This window comes from Cucurbita pepo, chromosome 7, assembly GCF_057944985.1.
Source record: "Cucurbita pepo subsp. pepo isolate OVF chromosome 7, ASM5794498v1, whole genome shotgun sequence".
Lineage (NCBI taxonomy): Eukaryota > Viridiplantae > Streptophyta > Magnoliopsida > Cucurbitales > Cucurbitaceae > Cucurbita > Cucurbita pepo.
Window position 1 is genome coordinate 1,009,118 of NC_141804.1, and position 21,149 is coordinate 1,030,266.

General features: G+C 39.1%; 4 protein-coding genes across 7 annotated transcripts; 2 read left to right on the forward strand and 2 right to left on the reverse strand.

Moving 5' to 3' along the window:
- Positions 1 to 117: 117 nt before the first annotated feature.
- Positions 118 to 5,737, reverse strand: LOC111798213 (uncharacterized). The gene is made up of 6 exons (XM_023681224.2): positions 5,347 to 5,737; positions 4,973 to 5,171; positions 4,795 to 4,881; positions 3,860 to 4,246; positions 1,919 to 2,078; positions 118 to 1,502 (listed from the first exon to the last, which is right to left on the reverse strand). The coding sequence occupies exons 1-6, from the start codon at positions 5,400 to 5,402 to the stop codon at positions 511 to 513; spliced, it is 1,881 nt and encodes a 626-aa protein (XP_023536992.2). The 5' UTR covers positions 5,403 to 5,737; the 3' UTR covers positions 118 to 510.
- A 1,643-nt stretch (positions 5,738 to 7,380) lies between these two features.
- Positions 7,381 to 8,675, forward strand: LOC111798743 (uncharacterized). The gene has a single exon (XM_023682067.2). The coding sequence runs from the start codon at positions 7,605 to 7,607 to the stop codon at positions 8,238 to 8,240; it is 636 nt and encodes a 211-aa protein (XP_023537835.1). The 5' UTR covers positions 7,381 to 7,604; the 3' UTR covers positions 8,241 to 8,675.
- A 1,283-nt stretch (positions 8,676 to 9,958) lies between these two features.
- Positions 9,959 to 13,351, reverse strand: LOC111798214 (VIN3-like protein 2). 3 transcript variants are annotated; one of them, XR_002815673.2, is made up of 5 exons: positions 13,083 to 13,351; positions 11,994 to 12,654; positions 11,492 to 11,811; positions 10,335 to 11,317; positions 9,959 to 10,261 (listed from the first exon to the last, which is right to left on the reverse strand). XR_002815673.2 is itself a non-coding variant. In XM_023681225.2 (4 exons), the coding sequence occupies exons 1-4, from the start codon at positions 13,129 to 13,131 to the stop codon at positions 10,497 to 10,499; spliced, it is 1,851 nt and encodes a 616-aa protein (XP_023536993.2). In that variant the 5' UTR covers positions 13,132 to 13,351; the 3' UTR covers positions 9,959 to 10,496. The 3 variants fall into 3 exon arrangements, 2 of the variants coding, with proteins under 2 accessions (XP_023536993.2, XP_023536994.2); XM_023681225.2 differs by having other exon boundaries at positions 9,959 to 11,317; XM_023681226.2 differs by having other exon boundaries at positions 9,959 to 11,305; positions 13,083 to 13,350.
- A 2,213-nt stretch (positions 13,352 to 15,564) lies between these two features.
- Positions 15,565 to 21,026, forward strand: LOC111798216 (GATA transcription factor 25). Of its 2 annotated transcripts, XM_087125396.1 has the most exons (8): positions 15,565 to 16,162; positions 16,385 to 16,468; positions 16,551 to 16,684; positions 17,298 to 17,405; positions 17,529 to 17,634; positions 17,708 to 17,764; positions 20,119 to 20,178; positions 20,688 to 21,026. In XM_087125396.1, the coding sequence occupies exons 1-8, from the start codon at positions 15,875 to 15,877 to the stop codon at positions 20,814 to 20,816; spliced, it is 966 nt and encodes a 321-aa protein (XP_086981522.1). In that variant the 5' UTR covers positions 15,565 to 15,874; the 3' UTR covers positions 20,817 to 21,026. The 2 variants fall into 2 exon arrangements, with proteins under 2 accessions (XP_086981522.1, XP_023536995.2); XM_023681227.2 differs by lacking the exon at positions 17,708 to 17,764 and having other exon boundaries at positions 15,568 to 16,162.
- The last annotated feature ends 123 nt before the right edge of the window (positions 21,027 to 21,149 follow it).

Sequence of the window (21,149 nt, forward strand, 5' to 3'; positions counted from 1 at the left end):
TTGCATGAATTATTTGTATTCCTTGACCTCTCTTATCTACATTTACAGTAACAAATGCAACAAAAGCAACAAAATAAACATCTTGTTGGAGAACTTGCACTTAAATTTGAACTCAAGTCAAAGAAACGATACCAAGTTTTCCGTGTTAGCATATGAACAGAACAGCGAACCCCGAGTTCAGATCTTGACATGTATCAGTCATGAGGCAGAAAATTTTGTAGTTAGAAACACTTGAAACAAGAATTGAAGAACAAATCAAAATAAATACAGGTACAGTCAGGTCAAATGGATGCTGCTTCTCCATGATTACAGTGGAGGATGCAAGTTGAAGCAAGCAGAGGACATATCAAATGAATAGCTAGCACTTCTAGCAAAGAGGGGGGGCCATCGCAGCTCGTTGCGAAAACGATGAATTCACTATGCTTGGTGATAAACTTGACAGGAAAATCTCCGAGAACACGTGTACGACAACTGAAGAGAATTGTTCTCTTCATCTGGGGTAGGATAGATTTAGTTCGTATCCTTGGTGTTTCCCTTCGAAATCTCGCTTGCAGCCTCCTTGTGCACTGAATTTTCGCTACGTCCATCTGTTTTCATGATTGGCCTATCCTTTCCATCATTGTCGATGTCCATATCCTGCGGTTTCGTTCTCTCAACCTGTGACTGATTCGTGATTCCTTGCTGATTCGAGGAACCGGGAATCATACTGGTATTAGTGTTTTGTCTCTCTTCTACTTGATTGCCAGTTTCAACTTTAATATCAACATCGGCTGTTGACGTGTTCTGTGAGCTACTGCAATTACTACTCTCAGTAGCTTGCCTTTTCAAAGGTGGTCCTAAGTCAGCTGGCTTTTCTTCTTGAACTCTCTCAGATATCGATTGCCTGGAACGACAATCCTTTTGAGCTGTGGCCTGCACACCACCTAAACCAAGACCTCTAGTTTCTTCTGTTGTCTTGGTTTCCTTTTCTGACAATGGATTAGCAGCTGCTGTGACAGAGGCTACAGAAATATTCTGGTCCGTTGGCACACTCGATAATGTAGCAGTTGTTGAAGACGTGATCTTCACAGGGACCCCGCCATGAGTCACAGATGGCATGACTGCAGAAGTGTTGGGAAGGGTGGTGGTCTTAATACTAGGATGAGCTTCTAAATGGTTTGGCCCCCGGGCAGGAGTGGGTATTTTGGTTGAAGCAGGGACTTTGGCCATTATATGGATGGCATTCTTTGACTGAGCAGCCTTGAGTAAAGATGCAGCATCTGCCGGTGAAGCAATGCGAGCTCCAGCAGCAACAGCAGCAGCTCTAACAATACAGTCTGAATCAAAAGAAGACTTAGGAATCATCTTCTTGGATGCGGTAACTTGAGCTTTGGCTGTTAGACTTGATGATCCAACTGGATGTGGTTTTGTATGAGTAGGGCTTTGATGTAATTTATCTTGCACTTGTTCAGACGAGGCAACGGGAGCAAGCGAGCTACCATTACCTATCGTATTTGTACTGGCTGGCCGTTTAGAAAATGAGAAAAAAAAAAAAAAAACATTGAAATTGTAAAAATGAGAAACATCAGAAACTTGTTGCATTAACAGCAGAAGGAATCAAATCTTAGTTTCACAAACATTAATCATTAGACATACACATCCATCAAAGTCAAGTAGCTGAAGAAACTCATGTGACCCTAAACATGAACTGTTTCAAATAAGACATTTCTTCTCAAACGCATGAACCACATCTCATAGTCGCATAATAGAGTTAACAGACTGATGAGGATGTGATAAACCCTACTTTAACAGTATAAAAATATAATCTATAATACACTCTATAAAATGCATATATATTCAATAATTTTTTAGAGATTAGCCCATTTTCTTAAATTTGAAATAGAGAGCTAAAATTCCACCTATAGAAGATAGTAGTTACCTGAGCCACTTATTCGAGCTGCTTTCAAGCTACCAACTGGCCTATCAAGAGCTAAAGACATTGCATGACGAGCTGCCAGCTGCACCTCAGATAGCTGTGTACCAGCCGTGTTGGCTCCCACATTCAAATTTCCGTGTCTCTTTTTAATAATTGCCCATCTCTACAGGACCAAAGAATTGGATTATATTCCAGAGACGAGATAATCATTAATTGGAGTTGGGAGAGTTGAGCATAGGTTACATGGCTGATACAGGCTACAGAAAAGACATGACAAACCAATTACATGGTAAATTTGAAAGAATTGTAAGAATTTCTCTACAAAAGACTCCGCTGCCGGGATTTGAACCCGGGTCAACTGGGTCGAACCCAGATTCTGGCCTGACTAGAAGACAACGGACAATCGATTGTGGTTGGTTGCTTCATTTTAATGTATCTTGGAAGTCATGGTTAAGCAGCATTGGCGTGACTAAACAAAATGAGAAATGTAAAATAGAATGGTAAGGCAGCATGTTAAGATTTCGAGAAAGAAAATATTGCCACAATCAACTTGATTTTGGGAGTTATAAATGGACCAATGGGAACAAGAACTTTTATGAAAATTTAATTACTAAGCAATGTTGTAACTTCACACATGAAGATAGCAAAAAAATTTGAACCGTTTTGTACAATGAGGGAAGCATTGTAATGAGGAATATTGTATCCATCCATGATGCACCTAGACTGGCATTTCTCTTTTATACATAAGAAAAGTTTCATTTACCAAGAGAGAAGTACAAAAAGAGATGGGATGTCAAATTGTCAAGCACTACAGGAGGTTACAAAAAAAAATTGCTACTGGTTTCTTAATCCAAATTGCCAGCCGTTATGGTTGAAAGATTAAGCCGAACGAGTGGACTTTAGTTCTCCATCTATTCGAGTTGTTTGGAACCTTAGGGTGGTTGTATGGGAGGTTGGTGAGGGTGATATTACAAATAGGTATAGTCTCCTCTCTGAAATATATATATGCTGCAACAAGTCATGGTGATAATAAGAAATCATAATAGCAGTGTGCACTACTGGACCTCATAAGATGACTCATTTTCACTTTTCGCTCACTTCTCATTTGTTGATAGAAACTAATGGTTACAAAACTAAGACGAATAGAAGGTTCGGTGGAACGGTCTCTCAAATTTGTCTCCTAAAGTTAATAAAATACCAAGTGTAAGAGTAAGGAATAGAATGAAATGGGAAATTTGACTTCATGTTAAGACCAGACCTTCTTTCTGATAGGAATATTCTGACCCCTACAATAATGCTTAAGCTTTAAAGTTTTTATTTGTGTGCCACTGTATTACTGTCATTAGCACAACCTCACCATCAAGCTTCTAACCAAGATACTCAGAGGTTGTCCTATTATTGTCCCACTTTGATGATATTTTCTTCCTAGATTCCCCACCCCCCACCCAAAGAAGAAAAATGAGATGGTGAAAAGTTAGATAAGCACTACCTCCGTCAAAACATGAAACATTAGAAAAAAAAATTGAAAAATTAACTTTTTTTTAAGAAAAAAAAAGATCCCTAGTTGACAAAAAGATGTCGGGCCACGGAGGAAAGCACACACAAAGATGACACTTTTGCTACACGATCCGGGGTGTTAAGATAGAAAAGACTACAATACATATGTCAGTTGAATGATGATGGAGAAAAATACAAGACATGCAGAGCTGAATAATGAAACTATGCAGATTGCAGAGCATAGGAATAATATGGGACAGGAACATTTCCCTAAAAATGCTATAAACTTGAGGCAATGCGAGAAGCTAACAAACTAAGAATTTATCAGACAAAATAGAGATGGTAATAGTTTTTTCAGTAATGAAAAAAAGAGATAAATACATGAACAGTCCCTAAAGCATGCTTCGCTACCGACACATAAGTAATGGTGAAAAACAAGAAAAAGACCTGAGATAGCTGTGAAGCAGTTCGATCGCTCAAGAAGTCACCACGTAAGATGTTTGCCCAATTCCCTTCACCGCATTTCTTCACTGCAGCCATCAACTCAAGATCCTCTGCCTCGGACCAAGGTTTTCTTTTCCTTCGAGATGCATTATTGCCATACGTTGATCCATTTGTGGTCAATCCTTCGGCAGATGGTGGGGTAAGGACCGGCTGTCGCTGAACAGAAACAGGCACTGTGATGCTCGCACCTCTTATAGAGCAAGCAGGGTCTGCATCTTCGAACTGAACCCCAGCCATGTAACTTCTTGGTAGGTTAATAGTTAATGGAGCCTCTATTGTGCTACTGCTTGGAAGGCTCAAGTGACTTGAAGAACCAGAAGCGATAAATACCTGAAAGAAGTAATTATCCATACATTAAGTCGATCTCACAGACTTTAAACTAAAAACTACCAAGCCAAATGACATAACAAGCCATTAAAAACAGATCTTAATCTACACAGCAAGTCTAAATTGATTAAAAGGTCAACATGACAACAGCCTTAACCAAAAACTATACCGACGAAATTGATGACGATGTTAGAATTATAAATTTGACATTGTTTCCAATTAAAAACTTCATTGTAATCGAGTTTATTCTACTCCCCACGATCAAGTTTTCACCCATTTCAATGCATTTGAGATTGTGAATAGCCTCTTAAAAGCATTACTATGCCATAGATCTTCCAAATTTTCGACTTTTCTGTCCTCAAGACAGTTAAAGCCTCACTTGATGACAATTGAAAAAGATAATTGGCATATGAGAGCGAATGTGTTGTATGTGCAAAAGAAATTATTGGTAAAGGATTTTTCAACCAAGCATGCTAAGGTCCAACATATGAGGAGAATAATGAAAACAATGATTGAGAATGGAAGAGCGTTTGTGGATTTAATCTACTTACCTTCGCACACGCCGCAGCCTCCGTCGAAGTTTCGCAGCTGAACGATGGAAACGGCTCCAATTCGCACTCCAAGTCACTGTCATCTTCCTGTTAGCAATTGTCAAATTGCAGGAATTAATAAAAGTGTAGAAACATAGACAAATCAAACGGAAAAACTAGAAAATTAACTTCCACTGACCAAAGGTGCTGTCTCGTCTTCCAAATTATCAAGCAACGCATGACGATAAGCCAAATGCCGCCATAGCATCTGATATTCCCGAGGATTAGAAATTCCGGTCGAAGTGTTTTTAACTATCTCGTTCCAATCAATCTTCGGCTTAGCTTCCGAAACTTGTGACACTTCTTGTAACAACGTCAGCACCGTCGTCGGAGAGTACCTGTTCAACACACGAAATCTCAAATAAACAAATCACTCGATACACAAAGATTCGCCGCATATAATCTCATGAACAGGTACGTGCATGATTATTTAGGAAAATAATTAATTCCTCAGACAATCAAAGAGATCCACTGCTTCTTTCATCTTAGAACAAGCGAAATTGAACCACTTACCTCGGAAGGAAAGTGGAAATGTCTTTCTCGCTGACAGATCGTTTCTTAAGCTTCATTTTCTGGTTGATGCGATGAGCATACAAATGGCCAATAACAACTGAAGATTACTTCTCGTTCTCTCTGATAATCGACCAAAACCCTAGCAAATGATTCAGTCGAAGAGGGAAAAATCTCCGACGAGAGAGAATTGTGAACACTCAGATGAGAACAAAGAGGGAACAGAGGACGACTACGAGTACGGAGAGAGAGAGAGAGAGAGATAGAGAGAGAGAGAGAGAGAGCGAGAGACTGTGGCCAATAGTTGTGGAGCGTGGTTTTCACGCGCGAAATGCCGCGTCGGGTCGCGGCGCCGCCGGTCGATAAAAGCGGTATCGAGTACAAATATAGTCCAGCGAACAGAAATCGCGGCAATGCTTGTGCCATTCCAATTTCCAATTTATTAAATTTTATTAGTTTTTTTTAGAAACAATTCAATGACATTTTTTATATTTTCCTTTCAATTCCATATTTTCTTTAAATGGAAAAAAACAAAAAAAAAAAAAAAAAAACAATAATTTTGGTCTCTTATTTTCATTATTTATTTATTTATAATATATAAACGGGAGCTAGCTTTCCGCTAAACTAAAAATTAAGTGCGGAGCTCTATGTTTACTTTATCGAGCGTATTTATTCAATTTATTGCATATCTCTTATCTTTTACTTTCTTTGACCTTTATTTAGAGCTTTAAGAATCTCGAGCGGAAATTAGTAGTAGCTCAAATTGACCATTCTACTATTGTACGAGCATTGCCCTTTTTGACCTTCTTCTACTTTTTGAAGACAACAATGTTTGTCTACAGTGACCAGTCAATACGAGAAGTCAAAGTGTTGACCAGGAGAAAAGTTGTTTGTGAAAAAAAGTGAACGGGTGACAAATGAATAACATAGCTTTCACTTAAATATCAACTTGAGCATGACACATAATATTTTGACTACGTGATTAAATGTTTAAATATATACTCTAATTTATTACAATAATAAGCTAAGACGCATTAATAATGTTAGATATTATGACTCTCCGCCATGGTACGATATTGTTCACTTTGAATATAAGTTCTCATGTCTTTATTTTGGGCTTTCCCAAAAGGCCTCATAGAGATAGTATTCTTCACTTCCCATGATCTTCCACTAAATTAACTAATGTGGGACTCACTCCCAATAAAACAATCCTCCACTCGGACAAAATACCTTATAAGTCTCCTCTGAGGCTTATGGAGCTCTCGAATAGCCTAATTTTAATCGAGGCTCGACTCCTTTCTCTGGAGCCCTCGAACAAAGTACACCCTTTGTTCGACACTTTAGTCACTTTTGACTACACCTTCGAGACTCACAATTTTTTGTTCGATATTTGAGGATTCTATCGACATGGCTAAGTTTAGGGCATTGCTCTGATACCAAATTGTTGAACACAACTTTCTGTAATAAACACTCGCACTCTTTATTAGCACCAATCGAGAAGAAAATACAAGACGCTCTGTAAAATACTACTACTTTATATTGTTGGGATGAAAACAAACACTCGTACTCTTTATTAGTACCAATCGAGAAGGGAATACAAAACACTCGTAGAATACTACTACTTTTTATTGTTGGGATGAAAACCGAGTAGGCTGGAGGGGTATTTATACTAGAGATCGAGACTTAACAAATCTAAATCTTTTTCTAAAATATCTAAATATCACGGTATCTTTTCCTAAAATCTCTACTAATATAAACATACAAGGGCTCGTAAATGAGTGGGCTTGACTCTATTGGGCTAGCGATCATATTTCAACAAATAATTTAATGATTTATTAACTTTATACAAATACATTTAATAAAAGTGACAATTTGGTATAAACATGTTTTTTTAATTATTTTAAATTAATTTAATATTTAATTTTATGTGATTTTAATAATTTCAAATAGGTATTAACGCATTTTACAAGCACGAGGGGTAAAGAAGTAATTTGTGAATTTGCAGCACACCATTTAAATGAACGCAACTACCGAATTTATGATATTTACTCGTTATTTCTTGCTTCTTTCGTAGGTGTAGAGGTGATGTGCAAGAATTAGAACCCAAAAGCGCCGCCCTCTGACGACGGTGGAACCTCCACAAAATTCACGCCTCAACTCCGATCAGATCCGATTCCGAGTGTATTCGGTGTTCTTCCACTTCCCGGAATTGATTGGAAGCAGAGAGAAAGAAATTACAGGAAGTTCAGAGGTCTATAAAGATGGTGGCCGACATACTTCTTCAAATTGCTCTCATCCTCGTAATGGTCGTCATGTTCTTGGCGATGCACAACATTCCACAGAGATTCTTTGCGAAGCTTCGGTTTCGTTTTCGTTCCGATGTCGAATCCAAACGCCACTTCGTGAGAGGCGCTCAGCTTCTCGCTCGAGCAAGATCTGCTCCGTCGCGCTCATCGGCGACGTCGTTGGCGGAACAAGTGGTAGCGGAAGCCGATAAGGCGATCGCTCTTGATCCTAAGGATGCCGCTGCTCACATCCTCAAGGCTTTGGCTCTCGATATTCAAGGATTCAAGACCTCAGCTCTTGAATCACTCGATACGGCTTTGTCGCCCCTCGCCGCTAAGTCGCTCAGCAACGAGGAGCGAGGCGACGCGTTGTACAAACGAGCTGAGTTGAAGATGTCCACGAATCGGCGAGCCGTAGTTGACTCGGCTTTGGCTGACTTGACCGAGTCTGTGACGCTGAGTCAGAATGCGAATGCCTATTGTTGGTTGGGGAAATGCTATGAAATGAAGAAACTAAGAGGAGAAGCTAAGAAAGCATATGAAGAAGCGTTGAACATCGAGCCACGATTATCCAAAGCCCGGGAGGCATTGGAACGCCTATCATCATCGTGATGAAGCCGATGTCTTCCATGGTCTGTATGAGGTCAACGCTGGAAGAACATCTCTCAAGTTAATCAGGTTTATCACTTCCAATCTCGTGCATTCCTGTTACCGCTGATTGATCTCCCTTATTTATCTAATGATTGAGACGCTGAAATTGGCTTCTGAGATGAAATTCTACCTGCAATGCATTTCCAAAATAGATCTCCCTTCTCTGAAACTGATAGTTCATAGTTCGGGTTATGAACAAGCCTTTGAATTGGATCTATATTTTCTGCGTTTCTTAGTTATAGGCGTTCTTCAATTCTCCGTTTCCTTGTCTTCGATTCAATGTCTGTTGATTTGCCACAATTTCAGTTGTAGTTCTTGTAAATCTTGAGATTAGAACAAACCCAAAAAGGAAATTAAGAAATTTAAAAGTTCTCAGACGGTCATCTGATTCTATCATCCGCATTATTACAGAATTCCCAGTTCATAAAATCTTTTCCAAATCCTGTCTGAAAGAAACATTTCGGGTTGGAGTGGTTTGGACTGTTCTGAAAAGATTCATCATCATAGTCGTTTCCCTTTAGCAAAAGTGCCTCTAATAATTCCTACAATTCAAGCTTCTTGTTGGAAAGGCAATCCTCAGCCCCAGCGGAGGAGTCTCCAGACAGGTAACAAGGGGCTGTTTGCAATCATTTGGAAAATATTTTGAAAATAGTTTTTTCTTTCCAAAATTAGTTTCAGTTCATATAAAATTGATTGATTGGTACATTTATTCATCTTACTTTAACATTTGTGTCAAATTATTTTTTTTTTGTACTTGGATACATAGATCTCTCATAAATTCACAAGTTTCTAAAATTAATATTTGATATAAGATTATGTTAAGCTTTTAATTTTGTGGAAGGTAAAACTGCTATTTTTATTTTCGATAGTTCCATCATCAAAGGCGAGGAAGAGACAAGAAATTTCACCCCAAATGCTCAAGCAACTAGTTTAGCCATGGCAATATCAATCAAAGCACGAATTCTTCTACGAGCTAATCTCATGACCCTCTGATCATACAACATTTTAGCGTTTCAGTAAACGAACGCAATTATTCTTGGATAGTTGGGGAGTAAAAATGGTTGGTCTCAGATGTTTAGTCCAATAAATTCACTCTCTAGGCCTCGTCAAAGTTTCCACGCCTTTATAAAAAAATGATTTGTTCTCCTCCCTAAAATCGATGTGGGACCTCACATTGACCTAGACACACTATTGTTCACCATAACAAGTCCCTTCAAACGCCAATCTTCACCCATAACAAGTCCCTTCAGGATGGTTAGCACATTTGTCAAGCTTTTTGATTGGTCTAAGGTCGAGAGTTCCTTTATGGTGACACTTGCATGCTTTATCAAATCTAGTCGTCGACTTTACCAATCATGCTCGTACACGTCCCTACTCAAGATAATAGTTTTAAGTATGTGCTCATGCCTAAAGCTCAAGATGAAATTTGGGTATACAGCTGCGCTCTAGACACTATTGTCCAAGTTTTCATTACCTCATTTGTCTCTCCAAACACCAACCTTCATTCATTTTTCTTGCACTTTCCTTTTGTGTTACTAAATCTCGTGCACGACTTGAATACTAATTAGCTCCAATATCTCATCAAACGCTAAACAAAATGGGCCACAACATGCCTATTATACTCAAGGAAAGGTCGAGAGAGCAATATGTGAGCCACCTAATGGACTATAGGTCAAAAGTTCGAATTCTCTGATAGTTTCACCTACATAAATTATACTTATTCCACCAAAGTTCGTTTCTTTTTTTCATTTACGTGTAATATTCTGATAATAAATGTTTGTCCAAAAAACTAACTAATGGTTGGAACATAATTATGAAAACAAATCAAAAAACTAATGAGCCTCTCAGCTATAAAAGGAAATACTTTCCTGCAACTTCATTTGTGCAGAAAGATGCCATTTGGCAATCCAAGTCATCAATGAACGAGTCCAACCCACGTGAACTCCGAGAAGGGAAATAGAAGCAAAGCTCTATACAATTTCCTGTTTCATCAACAAGTTGAACCGTATAATTTGCATCTGAATGAATGTGAAAGTACAGAAGTGAAAGTAAAACCTGAGGAGCTTCACGTGTATTGCTCAGGAGAAACTGCCAAACCAAATCAGCGACACGGTCAGTCTGTCACAAAATGGCCTCTACACGCTTCGCTTGCTTCACCCAAAATATGTTATGTTCAAATCTATATAGAGATTAGCCCTACTACACTACCCTGAGCTTTTAACGACATATCCAATGGCAGTATTCATGCTTGGGAACTGGTTTTTGGTTACAGAAGATCTCATCCATGAAGGTGTGGCTTAGTTGTCCCGCCAAGCTTGGTGGGTCGTCGATCAAAGCGTCGATAAAAGCACTAACAACTCTTCGGTCTTTCACTGATGCTTTCAAGCTGAACCAAGTTAGGAACTTGACTCGAAAATCTACGTCAATGTGGCCTTCATGCTCTAGCCATTTCACCATTCTAACAGAATAATCATAGTCGGACTCTTCAGTTCGCCTTGTGCAGTTAAAACCGAGCATGATGCGCGTTTCGGTTAATTTGCAAGGTGTTGAAGGACAAACTGATATCGATTTCATCGAAGTGATTGAGTTCTTTAGAGAGGGATATTTGTAAAGCCTCCTCTTGTCAAGTCCATCCAATGAGTGAAGATTAATCAGGTTGTTTTTTGAATCCTCCTGAGAATGAAGTAGATTAGTGTTCTTAATTCCTCCATTTCTATGCTTCTCCAAAGCTGGACGCGGCGTCGATAATTTCGGCGTGACCCATTTCGCTTCCCAGACACCAAAAACTTGTGTGCTACTAAATAAAGAGACCTTGCAGTGGTACTCGGTTGAAGGGGAAAGATCAGTGATCTTAAAGTTTTTTTCTGGCTTCAATGCAATGAAAGATGGCTGGTCTGGATAATCCTCCATGTTAGCTTTACGATACCAAAGCCTGCAGCCTAAGAAGTCTCTTAACACATGATCATCATATCGGAGCACGACCATCACCGAGGTAGGTGAAGAATCTTCAAATAGGATCTCGCAGTCTGTCAAAAACACTTCACCTTAATGAAATTACTCACATTAATCAAGTACCAAGTATGTCCAAGTAATCGTGCAAATTAACATTGAAATTAAGCATCACATCCTAATCAAATTTGACTTCAATCAATTTTAAAGAACAAAGAACATCAATTCACACTTCAAATTTCTGAAAAGGGTGATGTACTTACCCAATGATTCTCTCTTTTGCATACCATCCACGCAAGGGACACAACACATGGAATCAAAGGCCTCCACAGCAGAAGCACACAGCTTCTGGACCTCCGCACCACAGGATAGCCGGTTGACAATGCCTCTTGCCATCCTCAAGCAAACCTCATCTAAGGGTCCCACTTCATTTGTCATCATATTCATGGCCAACTCTACTGTCTTGTGCACTTCTTTGTATAGATTTGTCCCTACAAGAATCTTGTGACACAAGGATAGTCTTAGACATAATGCATCCACTCTTCTGGCCTCCTTTGCATTTACCAGTTGTCTTCTCCAACTTCTGAAATCAGCAACTTTCTAATCAGTTGATAAACTAAACCAAATGTAGATATAATTAGCTCACAAAGTGGCTAGCGAATCGACAAGAATAATTCGGTTTCTTTATATATCAGATTCAGTTTATATAGAGCCTGCATGTTCGACTTCTAACTTAAGAGAAAAAGAGAGCAAACTATGACATACCCCATCAATCCATTGATCTTTCCACATGAGACGCAGTAAAAACTTCCATCTAATTTTTCACAGAGACCATTCTTCACAATTCCAGTCCTTTCATGCTTCAGGGCACACTCCAAATGACATGACATTCCACAAGAATCGTTCTCATTAGAAGGGTCAGAGCCACAGGTCAGCCAAAGACTTGGATCCTTGTTATCATCGTAACAATGGCAAATGCAACATGAACATCTCTTGCAAAAAGCAAACTCTGGATTTAGAGGTGCTTTGCAAGCCACATTCCGACAAAGTTGGACTTCAACACTTTCCTCATCAGTCTCCATGGAAGTATTATTCGAATTCAAGAGTTGAACAGATGTTCGGTTCGTGTTTCGAGGCCTCTTGTGGCCAATTTGAGCTTTGTCTAGTAAAGATGCATGAGTATTACTTCTGTCGGATTTCTGAGAGACCAGCTTCAAAAGGTACTCGATCATTTGAGATTTTGAATATCCAGTGTAGTTCATTTCTTTCCCCATTTCAGCACAGATGATCTCCAGTAAATCACTTCGAGTAAGAGACCTAAGGATTTCAGGTGCGGCTTTGGACTTCCGGGCAATCTCATGGATTATTTCCTTTTTCTTTTCCATACTAATCTTGCTGCCGCATTTTCCAGAGTCAAGACTATAACCTGAAACAAAAGCATGGCTCATGCGTTCACTGAGAATATACATTCGACCAAGCACACAGCAGCAGAAGTGAAGAACAAAATCAGGCAAACAAAAATAACAAATTACATCCACCAAAATAACCGTGCAATGCAATCGCCTACGATAAAGATGATCCAAATGAAGAAACTCCACTACAAAAACAATGTCGATAAACAGCCGCATTGAACATGGAGGTACTGTTTGGGAGGAAGCAAAAAAAAAAAAAAAAAAAAAAAAAAAAAAAAAAAGAACCAAAACAAAAATACAAAAGCCAGACAACGTGAATGACATCGTCCAAGAACGTGCAAAGACATTGATACAGCAGAGCGCTTAAATGCAAAGACGAACATCCATCAACCTCCTTATGAAGAAAAAAACCAAAAAACAAAACTATAAACTGAGAACTTACCCGCAAACGCTGGATCTAAACCGGAAAACCTCTCCTCTGGTTCGCTCATTGTACAGAATATTACGAAGAAACACAAAATTAGAAAAGGAAACACATAAATTGCGTATAGTTTGCACGATTAACAGGTCTCCAATGGCGAAGAACACAAAATGAATCCAAGATAAAAGTTCTTCTAAGCACAACGAACGGAGACGGAGAATTACAGAGAGAGAGAGAGAGATAGTGGAAAACTGAAAGCGAGAGAGAGAGGGTGAAAAAGGAAAGGAGAGAGAATCATGGTGGAAAATAAAATAAAATAAATGAGTGAAGTTTATGAACTAACAAATATGAATTGCCATTAATGTAACATGGAAATGCCCAAAATAACCCTTTTTCTAATATCTTCCTAATTCACTGTTAGCCGATATTGTCTTGTTGGACTTTTCCTCACGAGATTCTCCTAAACGTTTTTAAAACGCGCTACTAGGGAGAAGTTTCTACTCCCTTACAAATAATGCTCGTTTTCTCTTCAACCCATGTGGGTTCTCACACTCCAGGTGGTTGACGCTCTCGACTCTTCGATGCAAGCCTTCACCTTTCAACACGGCATCCCCGATATCAAGAAAGGAGCAAAGCTGCTTTATCGACCGAAAGAAGAAAAGATCTGAAGTTGCTTTACCGAGGGGAAGAAACAAACCTCTATTTTTTAAAAAAATAATTTATTAATTTTTATAAAAGGGTAAAAATGACAATTCATCTTTCCATATAAATTAATATATATAGAAATATGAATGACATTCCATAAAACTTCAATACCTTAAGGAATAAAAGGAGAATGAAAAATTTTAAATTAATTTTGGCGCGTGAGAAGCACGCGCTAGATGGTACGATTTGACGTGGTCGAGAATTTCGGCTTCGGTTTCCTTTTTGTTTTATTTATTTATTTTGTTTCAGGCGGGGAACAATCTGAATCTGATCACAAAGCCTTTTGGCTGGGCCGCGAAGGAGACGAACTTTTTTTCTCAGGGAGTGAATGCTATGGTGCGGTGTTCCACATGGTTGATATCGTGTGGGCCAGCGAATCAACGCGCTACATTTAAGATCGGACAGTCGAAATGCGTGGTTGGGAGTGGGACCCACTTGTAGGTAACAAATTGCAACTTTCCATGCAATATTATTCAGGGTCCATATATGGGCATTTAGGTCGTTTCTTAGGTGGATGCAGTTACCCAGCAGCCATTCAATGGCTCCTATATGACTTTTTATTTATTATTTATTTAATTTTTAAAAAATATTTCCAAGTCATTAAACGTGTAGATTTTTTTAATATATATATATATTTTTTTTTTTTTGAATTAATTGTGTTCTTATTTTTTTAAAAAAAAATTGGATTTAGCTCGGACTTTTGAGGTTGACATTCAACCTTTCGGTCTGATTTTCACGAGGGTTGGCTTGAATCCATGTTAGGCGTTGACTCTAAGGTGATGGTGTATTGTCTCTATGTTGGTAATTGTGAGATCTCATATTGGTTTGATACGGGAACAAAATATTATTTTAAAAAGGTGTGGGAACCTGTCCCTAGTGGACGCGTTTTAAAATATTGGGGGAAGCCTAGAAGGAAAAGTCCAAAGAAGACAATATCTGCTAGCGATGAGCTTGGATTGTTATAAATGGTATTAGAGCCAGACATGAGGCGGTGTGCTAGCAAGGACGTGGAGCCGTGAAGCGGATGAATTATGAGACCTCACATTAGTTGGGGACATTCTTTATAAGGGTGTTGAAACCTCTTCCTAATAGACGCATTTTAAAAATCTCAAAAAGAAGCTCGGAAGAAAAACCGAAAAGAAGATAATATCTGTTAGCGATGAGCTTTGACTGTTATAAATGGTATTAGAGCCAAACACGAGGCTGTGTGCTATCAAGGACGTTGAGCCCTGAAGGGGGGGGTGAATTGTGAGATCCCACATCAGTTGGGGACATTCTTTATAAGGGCGTTGAAACCTCTCTCTAGTAGACGCATTTTAAAAATCTCGAGGGGAAGCTCGGAAGAGAAAACCCCAAAAAAGATAATATCTGCTAGTGATGTACTTTAACTGCTACAAACAGTATTAGAGCCAACACATGAGGCAGTATGCCATCAAGAACGATGGGCCCTAAAGGACAGTGGGTTGTGAGATCCTACATTAGTTGAGGAGGAAAACTAAACCTTCTTTATAAGGGTATGAAAACCTCTCCCTAGTAGCTTTCAGAGGAAGCTCTACAAGGAAAGTCTAGAAAGAACAATATCTACTAGCAGTGAGATTGAACGAGTATCTGGATACTACATCTCAACCATATGCCAAACACAATGTTTTCAGTCCATTTAAAAAATAATAATAATGAGTATTGTTATTTTTAATTAATATTTAATCATAAAAAAAAAAAAAAAAAGGACAAAAAGAAAAAAGGCGGGTATTATATATATATAATTTAACCCTAATAAATTATAAGGTCGCTGATTTTCAACCCACCAATATTCGGGGCATATTTCGTAAATTCCGCCACCATATAGGATCTCTTTATGTTCTTCACAGTTCACTGTCCTTTCGCCCTTCTCGCTTTCCTGTGGAGTCCCAAAACGCAACCAACGCTCTACACTGTAACTACACACTTCGCGCGACATTTCCACATTCGATCCTCTCTTCTTCTTTCTTCTCTTCTGGTCGGCCTCGATTCCTCTGAGTTCTATCAATTCTCTTTCAGACCGTTCCTTTTTTTTTCTCAATTTCTGCAATGTGCTTCAAACACCCTTGATTTTGTTTCTGCCAGAGTTAATGTACGGACGTTCTCAACCCTTGACCGTAGGCGACCAGATCGCCTCCGTCCCTGACTGTGGCGACGGCGGCGAGCCCTTGGATAATCGCCTTGTTCGATATGGAGCTCACGCTCTCGAAGACGGCGCTGGAGTAGGCGGTATGATTGAGGATCTCAATCCTGATGCGGTTTATGCTTCCGCCGGTGATGGTTCAGACATGGCTATTCAACGCAGCGATGGTTCAAGCCAGCTCACACTTTCATTCCGTGGTCAAGTGTATCTTTTCGATGCGGTTTCTCCTGAGAAGGTACCGTGTTAATGAGATTTAGGGTTTTAGTTATCGACATTTTTCTTCTGGATATTCTGAAGTTTTTGTAATGGTGTCGATATTTCTTGAACTTGGAGTACATTGAGTTCGATACTTTTTTATTCCGTTTTTTCTTCAACTTCTATGGCGGCTACAAGGGGTGGGAGAATCGAGCCGGAGGTTGGTTAATTTTAAGATTTTAACATGTCGTATCCTTTGTAGGTTCAAGCAGTGTTATTATTGTTGGGTGGTAGCGAACTATCTTCTGGTCAGCAAAGCGTGGATTTGGTAACTCAGAGTCAGAGGGTACTGCTGGAAACTTGCATCCCATTCCTTTAGGAGAAATTTTGTTTTTCGTTTTGATTTTGTTTCCTTTCACATTTTCTAGAATGCTGTGGACTTCCCCGGACGTAGTAGTCAACCGCAGAGGGCAGCCTCGTTAAGTCGGTTTAGGCAGAAAAGGAAGGAGCGTTGTTTTGACAAAAAAGTCCGATATGGTGTTCGTCAGGAGGTTGCTTTCAGGTTTGGCGATGAACATGTTAAGTTACTGGCTGTATTTTGTTTTCCCCGTTGCATCTTCTTTGATTTCGATTTTCTATGTGTCTCTTGGGGAGGAGAACGAAGCATTCTTTATAAGGGCGTGGAAATCTCTCCCTAGCATACGCAATTTAAAAACCTTGAGGGGAAGCTAGAAAAATTCTGCTAGCAGTGAGCCTGGGCCGATACAAATGGTATCAAAGCCAAACACCGGATGATGTGCCAGGAAGGAGGCTGAGCTTTGAAGGTGAGTGGACATGAGGCGGTGTGCCAGCAAGGATGCTGGCCCCAAAGGGGGTGGATTGTGAGATCCCACATCGGTTGGGGAGGAGAACGAAACATTCTTTATAATGGTGTGGAAACCTATCCCTAGACGCGTTTTAAAAACCTTGAGGGGAAGCCCGAAAAGGAAAGCCTAAAGAGGACAATATCTGTTAGCTGTGGGCTTAGACCGTCAGATAACCCTTCTGTTTATTTTACAGCAACTTCATGCATTAGAAGTTTTTTAGTTCGTGCATTTTGTGTGTTCTCTAAGCTTTTGCTTTCTAAAGAACTTTGGGTTTTTGATCTCTTACTTAAGTTGTCCAAACAATTGCAGGATGCAACGCAACAAAGGACAGTTTACTTCTTCCAAGAAGCCTGATGGTTCGTACAGTCATGGTAGTGTTTCAGAGCAAGGTCAAGAAGAAAGTCCACTAGAAACTTTGTGAGTTTTCATGGTCTTATAAATAGCAATCTGAAACAATTGTTTCAGCACTAAGATGTTTTCTCTAGAATTCAACATTATAGCAATTGTATTTTCATCCTTGCAATTTTGTGCTTTCTCTAGATGCACAAATTGTGGCACAAGTTCAATGGCTACCCCAATGATGCGGCGAGGACCATCTGGTCCTAGATCACTTTGCAATGCCTGTGGACTTTTTTGGGCAAACAGGGTTAGTATGCTCCTGAAAATTTGAATATTTTGCACTAGTAATTATATTTTAAGGTAAGCTTTATTTTCCCTAGATTGTCTGGCTCATGGATATGCCAGACCTTTGCAAGGGACTTATTGGCTTTTATGATGTAAGATGTATTTCATACTTGTATGAAATTTTTAGTTACTGATATCTTGTTTGCTTGGATGTTTTGAGTTAAGATTTACAATTTTCATGGATCTCTGTATGGGGCACAATGATTCTAGCTGCACTTGGAACGAGTGGGAAAAAAAAAGTGATGATACACAGTGTCTAGGTTAGTTTGGGTCTTTTTAGTCAGCCAGTGGGTTGTAATAAGAATTGTTGACGTGATTAACAATTTTTACGGTAAACCACTCACACCAGCATGTGCATTTTCTTTCATTAGTCTAACTCGATCTTTCTGTGTCTCTACTACCTAGCTGACCACCTCATGTATCTCTTCCTTTGTCCTTTGTTATTTTCTTTTGCTGCTTCTTGATGCAGTGTAATCAGGAGTGGTTTGGTAATTTTCATCTACAAGTAGAGACCACGTCATCAATACGGATTTAGTTTCATTAATAGGGATTTAGTTGAGATTTCTTTCAGATACTTCTCCTTTGATTCTTGGTTTTGGTTGCATCACCTCCCTTGATCGTTTAGATTTTCTTGTTCACTAATTGTATTTCGCTCTCTATCCTTGTATTTCCCTTTTTTTCCGTCTTTGTTGCTTCATTTACAGTTCATCTTGTCCGTGCATTTTCTTTAGACGTTCCTCTTAAACTTCGTTAAGTTCTTGAAATTCTTTTCTTACCTGGTCCTACCATTCCCTTGATATCCCGAATCTTGTGGAAGGGATGCCCAACTCCACTTCATCAAGTGACTTTCATCCTCCAATCCTGCATTTTCCCAATGCTTTTTTTTTTTTTTTTTTTTTTTTTTTTTTTTTTTTAATTTATTTCCTTGCAACTTTTTACATTCTTTGTGAACAAGTGTAAATTGTGGTTGGACGGTTACACAATTTTTTTTTACTGAGGTTTATTGTCCCATCCAGGCATCTTCTCAACTATGCACAAGAAATTTGTTCGTTTCCTCTTTAAAACTTTAAGGTTTACTGGTTAAAAAAGATAGAGTGAAATTAATGGACAGACTGGAGGCATATTGTAATACATTGGTATGTTTCTTACGACTGTACAACTTTCTCTTCTTCTGGCGCACACATTGTTCTGGAGACGAGTTAGATGTATGTACGTCAACCATCAACCACCAAAGGGGGAGCTTTGATTGAGGCTTTGGGAAGGTCTGTTTAATTGAGCCCGGGAAGCCAACATCTTGCCTGTTGGTCTTCCCATTCGCAAATATAAAGAAATTGTTGAGATATGCAGCTATAAGTCCAATCCAAGTTTCTTCCCTTGGCTCTTACACATTATTTCGTGTAGTGCCAACCTACTTTCTCATAGGTTATTATAGGCGCCCAAAATTTGTGTCTTTGATAAAGCACAATTACCTGTTGTTGATCATGGAAGGAAGCCATTTCTTTTATATTTCGTCAATCAACCCTTCATTTGTCCTACTCACAAACATTTTTTTAGGATTAAACAAATATGTGTTTTATGGGTGCATCTTTCAACGATTGCCTTCTCAAAAAAATCTAACCCCTCGAGCACTTCTATCTTATGGTACTTCAGTCTTTTTTAAGAACTCTGGAGTGAACCCCAATTTCAGTCTATTTATGTATTTACCACAGCCCACTTCTCTGTTCGAAGGGCCTCTCTAGCCAAAATTTTCCAGCATTTACTCCAATGGTTTCCGCGGCAAGTTTGAGCATTGGATCCATGGTGACCAGCTATCTATAGGATTTATTGTCCTACCAGTTATCTTGACAACCAAATATAACAGGGTTAAGTGGTTGTATTGTGAGAATAGTCTAGGCGTGTGCATGTTGTCCTAGATACTCATATATAAACAATAATAATAATGGTGTCCCTCCAGTCAGAACTGTCAGCATTTCTGATTTTATACTGGATTATTAAGAGTTAGAACCTATTCAAACCGAGTATATTTGGTTTGACACTGCAGTGGTTTCTTAACAACTGCTTCTGATTGATCTGGGTAGACACAAAACTTGGGTATGAAAAGTGCAGTGGTTTCTTAACTACTACTGCTCTTGTGCATGTAATATCGCAAGCAGACATGTGCGTATTTACTGTGTGTGACAACATGCTTACCTATGAATACATTTTATGATTATTGGTATTGCCTTATGACCTTACCAAAATACATTAATACATACGTGTACAAATTTATATACTTATCTTGAGGACATATCCTGATCAACATGAATATGTATGTCGTGTCAAATTGCTACTTCAATGGTGCCGTCAGTGATTGAAAATTGTTTTAATATCTGATTCTGGTTCCCTTTCACAGTTAGAGTTAAGCATCGTTATTGCTTAGAATTCATTGTTCTCTTGAACGTTGCAGGGCACTTTAAGGGATCTCTCGAAGAGAAGTCAGGACCATCGGGTGACTCCGGCCGGGCAGGTATATGCCTGTCGTAGAGTTGTTTCTTCTTGTCTTTGTTTTAGTTTCTTGAGAACTCACTCTGTGTGAGATCGATCCCACATTGGTTGGAGAGGGAAACAAAACATTTCTTATGAGGGTGTAGAAACTTCTCCCTAGTAGACGCGTTTTAAAATCTTGAGGCTGATGGCGATATGTAATTGGCCAAAGCGGACAATATCTGCTAACGGTGGGTTGGGCTGTTACAAATCGTACAGAGCCAGACACCAGACGTTGTGCCAGTGAGGGCACTGGACCTTCAGGGGGGGGGATTGTAAGATCCCACATTGGTTAGAAAGGGGAACAAAACATTCGTTATAAGGGTGTGGAAACCTCTCACTAGCAGATGCGTTATAAAACCGTGAGGCTCACAGCGATACATAACGAGCCAAAGCAGACAATATCTGCTAGCGGTGGGCGTGAACTGTTACACTCTTGGTTTGTATACGTATTACTCCATATTCCAATTCAACTAATTTCCTTGATTTTAGTTTGAAAGTGATGCTGCTGCTGCTGCTGCTCCTGTCAAAGACTTGGACTGCAGACAGGGTACCCATGCACACAGCGATCTCGTTTCTTTCTCAAATGGTGATAACTCCGCTTTGATGGCTGAGCATTAGAATTACGTTTGGTTACAGAAAAAAAGGCGATGATGATGCCTGTTTCTGGCTTTTCATTCATTCCGGCCCTCGTTTTGGTAATTTACAGAAAACCAGGGCTGTAGAATGTACAGATATAGCAATGCTTTCTATTGAAATACGAGAAACAGATGGTCTCCTCATTATGTCACCTTGATACCTACACTTATGAACTACTACCAATTGCTCTTCCTTTTCTTTTTACAATCTTTTTTCAATTATGTTTCCTTTAGAGTACTAATTTATTATTTACACAATTAATTTGTTTTAGGCTTCAATTTAAAATGTCATATATAGTTATAAATCTTTGCTAAT